Raw genomic sequence first — 6,482 nt, 5'->3', positions numbered from 1 at the left:
TATATATATATATATATATATATATATATTTTAGTTTAGTATTTATGTGTCAATCCGTCCTTTCAAAATAGTCGTCATGTTCAAAAGATAATTAAGACTAATTTGTTTAAATAAGTAATAAACGATGCCTAATTTACAGAATTTTTGGATATTGTTCCTAAAACTAATATTTCCTCGAGATGAAAGAAAAAGTAACATTTGGCAGCTAATAGACATGATTCCATGACACAAGACGTATATGGACATTGTGAAAAACAGTAACAAAAGAGCGAAGCTTTGTTGCGTGTACATCAAATTGAACTTTAAAATGTGGTATATAGTGACCGATTAAAAATTTAAAGGATTATAAATATCTGAAACCAGCAGAGTTAAAAAATATATATAAAAAAAATGTTAAAAGTAAGATTCGAACATCAAAAGAGCATTTTAAGCACCACCAAAATTCATTAAACTAATCAGATCATTTTCTTTTACTAAATTTTCTATATTAAATTTCTACAAATATATGCATCGTGGAGTCTCAGTGGGTCTGCCGCAGCTGGTGAAGTGTGTTAGTGCCACATGCCCACATCCACCTGCCATAACACACAGATTGACACACAATCAGATCTAAGTACGTAGGCACTACTTATTACTTTATAAAAGCTGATGATGATGCAATCGTGTCATTTTGCTATGTTTCGTGTTGTTGAAGTACAAAGTTTGGATCAGAAAGTGTGAATTTGGAGCAAATCGATGATGGCCAAGTATTCTGTTGTTGTGGAACGAAACTGATAATTACATATACTCATACAGGGAAAGTAGTAGTTGGAAGAGGAGATGATGCTGAGGATTGCAAAGCCTAAAGTCTCTATCAGAATCTTAACACATTCAGTATGTTTAAACTACCAATTTCATTCACATCATATTTCCATTTGTCTTGTTGATAAAAGAATTCATCCCCTGTTTTCTTCTCTGTTATTTTTCTCCAAACTTGTGCAGATTTTTGGGGCACCTACTTTAACTCGGAGAAGCTACTCATCTGGGGTTAAAGTTAAACAGGTTCGTATGCATTTTCCTAATTGTGCATGAAGCTTGATCTCTTGTAAATCAGAGACGGACTCAGAATTAAGATTTTGAGGTTCTAAAGTTTAGGATAGAAGAGAAAAATATCTCAAAACATTCTCTTTTGAGAAAAGGAAAGAAAAAGCTTTGAACCCACCACTACTATGAAAGGCATTTCCACCACCGTTACTTATCACTAAGCCCTCAAATTTTATATATATATATATATATATATATATATGTATATATATATATATATATATGTATATATAATGAAAAGTTAGTGGGTCCTCACTTAGCTCTGCCTCTGCTTGTAATTATGCATATGTGAACTGTTATTGTGTAGATGATGGTTAGAGAAGCACTAAATTCTGCCCTTGATGAGGAAATGGCAGCTGATCCTAGAGTATTCTTAATGGGTGAAGAGGTAACAAACAATTTGCTTCCGTATTATTTGAAAGTTTGACGTTGTGGTGCTTAATTACCTTTTTGAATCATTCAGGTTGGGGAATACCAAGGTGCTTACAAGGTTAGAATTTCTAATATTGAAGTTGATCGCCCCTTCAGTGCGGTACTGAGATTGTTTCCTCCTCTCTTCTGGCAGGTCTCTAAAGGACTCTTGCACAAGTATGGCCCTGACAGAGTTGTTGATACCCCAATTACTGAGGTTGTCTTTTCATTCAGCATCAATGTGCTATAATAATTGCGCTCTCTTTTAGCAATCAGTCGGTATACCTTAAGTTTTAGTTTCCTCATTAAAGTGTAGCTTCTTGTTTCTCATTGAGCAGGCTGGATTTACTGGACTCGCTACCGGAGCCGCATATTATGGACTTAGGCCTGTCTTGGAGTTCATGACCTTTAACTTTGCCATGCAGGTAGGATATTACTTCGCTTTCTCAAACTTCTTGGTGTTACCTTTTGTCACATGTTGGAATGGTTGCCATGATGCTCATAATGATTCTTGTAACATTAACCGCGTATAGAGACCAGTTTTATATGGCTTAGGTAACGTGTAAAGCTTTTAGTTCCTCCTGGAGAAATTCCATCATAAGTTGTCTGTTTATGTAGTTACAAAAATTAGATTTTTCAACTCTCAGTAAGCTCTGTTCTCCGTATATAGTTTAATGAGGGTGAAAAAGCATGAGTTGTTGCAGATGAAAAGAACTAAGCATATTATTTCAGATCATGATATCTGTACACAACTAACTAATTTTAAGGTCGGCCCCTTCAATTATTAATGTAGTAATTTCGTTGTGTTATAGCATCTTGACGTATAATGATCTCCAAGAGCATCATCAGTAAGTTCTCAACAAATGTGGTAATGTTTAACCATATTTGTGCTTCTCCCTACTTTTTAACAATTCAAGCCTGTTGAATGGTCTCTTGAATAGGTGTTCTAGTTGTTTGCCGCCATACTTAAGTGGGGAAGCCGTTTTTGTTTTGTTTTTGTGCATGGATTTCCCGTGAAATGTTCTGAAGTCAGCAGCAGTATAGCAATATACGTATAGTCAACCCTACAGCACATGTGTGGTATTCAGCTGCAGGTAATAGGATTTTAGATATCTTGGAACGATGAGATGAAAAGAAATTCAGGTCTGCTTTGTTTTCTGAAACCATGCTTGTAATCATCAGTCATGATAACTTACATCTGTCTTAGGTGTCATTTCAGAAGAGCTAATTGTTGCGGAAGCCGAATATATAGAGAGTGATGGAATCACAACTACTATATCTAAAGGTAGCTAATAAATAGTAAATGAGACAACAAGAGAAAGAACACCAGGAATTAACGAGGTTCGGCAAACTTTTGTTTTCTTTTGCCTACTCCCCGGACACAACCAACTAATATTTATTTCACTCCAAAAGAGTACAAGTGAAATACTACAAGAGAGAAAGAAGAACAAATGCCTTAGGAGATGAGAAGGCAAGTGATAGGTGTGTTACAAATGAATTAGGAGCTACCTATTTATAGGAGTAAATTCTTCCTATTGATGTCATCCATGAAATCACAATATGTCAATATGTCAACATTTACCTTGTGAAATCAATTTATGGTTTACCTAAATTTCACCTACAAAAGTTGCTATCTTGACTTTTATACCAATGAAGAATTATCCTCCTAACTACCATATCTTCTCATTAATCCATTTATGAATCTTGTCAAATTTAACAAATCTCCACCTTGGCAAGATTCTCCATTTTCAACTTTCTCTCAACAACAATTTTGATTGTGTCTTCAACCCTAATCTTCAATGTTCAACAATGTTGATCAAGTTCAAACAATGTTGAAACTTGACCGCAGTCACCACTTTTATCAACATATCGGCAGGATTATCTGTAGTATGAATTTCTGCATTATGACTCCACCATCTTCTATGATTTCTCGTATGAAATGATATCGGACGTCAATGTGCTTCGTCCTTGCATGATAAACTTGGTTCTTTGCTAATTGAATAGCACTCTGACTATCACAAAATATTGTGATTTCTTCTTGTCCAATACCAAGCTCTCTAAGCAATCCTCGAAGCCAAATTGCTTCCTTCGCAGCCTCTGTAATTGCCATGTACTCTGCCTCAGTGGTAGACAAAGCAACTGTTGACTGCAAAGTAGACTTCCAACTAACTGGTGCATTTGCAATAGTGAAAACATAACCAGTAGTTGATCTTCGTTTGTCCAAATCACCTGCATAATCTGAGTCACAATATCCAACAAGATATTGACTATCTTTCTGCTCGAAAACCAAACCAACATCTACAGTATTATGAATGTACCGTAGAATCCATTTTACAGCCTGCCAATGATCCTTTCCAGGATTGTGCATGTACCTGCTTACAACTCCAACAGCGTGTGAAATATCTGGCCTTGTGCAAACCATTGCATACATCAAGCTACCAATAGCATTAGCGTATGGTACTCTTGACATATATTCTCGTTCAGCTTCATTATTAGGTGACATAGCATCACTAAGCTTAAAATGAGGAGCAAGCGGAGTGCTAACCGACTTCGTTTTTTTATTCATACCGAATCGCTTTAGTACTCTCTTCAAATATTCCTTTTGAGATAAATAGAGTTTCTTTGAATGTCTATCTCTTTTTATCTCCATGCCAAGAATCTTCTTTGCCTCACCCAAATCCTTCATCTCAAACTCCTTTCTTAGTTGAATCTTTAGCTTCTCAATTTCCTCTTGACTCTTAGAAGCTATCAACATATCATCAACATATAGGAGAAGGTATATAAAGGAATTATCTTCAAGCTTGCGCAAATACACACAATGATCGTATTTGCTTCTTATGTACCTTTGCTGCAACATAAACTTGTCAAATCGTTTGTACCATTGTCTAGAAGATTGTTTCAATCCGTACAATGATTTTTCAAGTTTGCACACCATATTTTCTTTTCCATCAACTTTGAATCCTTCTGGCTGAGTCATGTAGATTTCCTCTTCCAAGTCTCCATGTAAAAATGCAGTTTTTACATCCAATTGAACTAGTTCCAAATTTAACTGCGCTACCAAAGCCAACAAAACTCTAATGGAGGAGTGTTTCACAACTGGAGAAAACACCTCATTATAATCAATTCCCTCCTTTTGAGCATATCCTTTGGCCACCAATCTTGCTTTGTAGCGAACATCTTCTTGGTTAGGAAATCCTTCTTTCTTTGCAAATACCCATTTGCACCCAATTGCTTTCTTGCCCTCTGGGAGATTGGCCAATCTCCATGTGTGATTCTGATGAAGGGACTGCATTTCTTCATCCATGGTAATCCTCCACTTATCTTCTTCTGAACTTTGGACTGCGTCTTTATAAGTGGTAGGAATGTCATCAGCTGCAATTGAGTCCGCACAAGTCACCATATCTATGAGTCGAGCAGGTTTTCTTAATGTCCTTTTTGGCTTGCCGGTTGCTATTGATTCAAGTTGTGGTTGAGGTTCTTGAGATGGAACCTCTTCTTCGACTGGCTCTCCTTCAAGAGGAAAATTTTCTGTTGTTTCCTCGTTTGATCCATGTGTTGGGAAAATTATCTTTCCCTCAAACTCCACCTGCTTTGAAGCACCATCAATTTGTTTTTCTTCATCAACTGTTACCTTATTTGTCAAGGTAGATTCATCAAAGGTAACATCCCTGCTGAAAATGACTTTTCTTGTCTCTGGACACCTAAACGGTATCCTTTGACTCCAGAAGTAATTCCCATAAATAAAGCTTTCTTTGCTCTTGGGTCCAATTTTGACTCTCTTACATGATAATATGCAATTGAGCCAAATACATATAAAGAACCATAATCTTCAGCAGGTTTTCCATACCATTTTTCAAATGGTGTCTTCCCACCAATAGCAGCAGATGGTAGACGATTAATGAGGTGGCACGCATATGTTATTGCCTCAGCCCAAAATTCTTTGCCCGAGCCAGCATTGGACAACATACATAGAACTTTCTCCAACAATGTTCGGTTCATGCGTTCTGCCACTCCATTCTGTTGTGGTGTATTTCTTACGGTGAAATGTCTAACGATGCCATTTTCCTCACAAATTTTCTGAAAAAGATCATTTTTGTATTCGCCACCATTGTCTGTGCGAAGACACTTGATCTTTCTGCCACTTTGAGTTTCTATCATCGCCTTCCATTTGAGAAAAATTCCCAATACTTCATCTTTTGTTTTCATCGTATACACCCACAATCTTCGAGAAAAGTCATCAACAAAGGTTACAAAATAGTGTTTCCCACCTAATGAAGGTGTTTTGGAAGCACCCCAAACATCCGAATGAACATAATCCAAAATACCTTTAGTATTATGGATAGCTGTTCCAAATTTAACCCTTGTTTGCTTTCCCTTAATACAATGCTCACAAAACTCCAAGTTGCAAGTTTTTACTCCTTTTAGCAATCCTTGATCTGATAAAGTTTTCAAGAATTTCCCTCCAGCATGCCCCAAGCGCATATGCCAAAACTTGGTCATTTCTGCCTCCTTCTTGTCATTGGATGTTGTTGCCGTTGTCCCAATAACTGTACTACCTTGATAGTGGTACATGTTATTATTTCTTCGAATTGCCTTCATTACCACCAGTGCACCAGAGCATATTCTCATCACGCCATTATCTGCAATGACTTTGAACCCCTTTGATTCTAGGGCTCCTACAGAAATGAGATTTTTCTTCAAATCTGGTACATATCGAACATCCGTTAATGTTCTACTTATTCCATCATGGTTCCTTAATCGGATTGAACCAACACCGTATGCGGTAAGAGGATTATTGTTTGCAGTGTGAATAACTCCACATTCTCCTTCTTGTAAATCAATAAACCAGTCCCGATTGGGACACATATGATAACTACAAGCTGAATCCATCAACCATACATCAGATGATTTGGATGGATCTGTTATAACTAGTGAGTAATCGGAATCATCACAATCAGCCACATTTGAATCCATGACAGCCTTCCCAT

At 36.8% G+C, this 6,482-nt stretch overlaps 1 protein-coding gene across 2 annotated transcripts in view; it reads left to right on the top strand.

The window, feature by feature from the left end:
• Positions 1 to 412: 412 nt before the first annotated feature.
• The window catches only part of LOC107018805 (pyruvate dehydrogenase E1 component subunit beta-1, mitochondrial-like), a 10,651-nt gene continuing 4,581 nt past the window's right edge, over positions 413 to 6,482 (top strand). The window contains exons 1-7 of one of the 2 annotated variants that reach the window (XM_015219382.2): positions 413 to 613; positions 796 to 873; positions 982 to 1,041; positions 1,391 to 1,471; positions 1,547 to 1,573; positions 1,649 to 1,711; positions 1,833 to 1,919. In XM_015219382.2, the coding sequence (XP_015074868.1) occupies positions 820 to 873; positions 982 to 1,041; positions 1,391 to 1,471; positions 1,547 to 1,573; positions 1,649 to 1,711; positions 1,833 to 1,919 (372 nt within the window). In that variant the 5' untranslated portion in view covers positions 413 to 613; positions 796 to 819. Of the gene's footprint in view, positions 874 to 981; positions 1,042 to 1,390; positions 1,472 to 1,546; positions 1,574 to 1,648; positions 1,712 to 1,832; positions 1,920 to 6,482 lie in introns of both variants that reach the window. The other variant, XM_015219381.2, reaches the window with a different exon arrangement.

Source organism: Solanum pennellii, chromosome 5 (genome assembly GCF_001406875.1).
Source record: "Solanum pennellii chromosome 5, SPENNV200".
Lineage (NCBI taxonomy): Eukaryota > Viridiplantae > Streptophyta > Magnoliopsida > Solanales > Solanaceae > Solanum > Solanum pennellii.
Note: the sequence above shows the minus strand (reverse complement) of the source record. Positions and strands in the feature narration are given on the sequence as shown.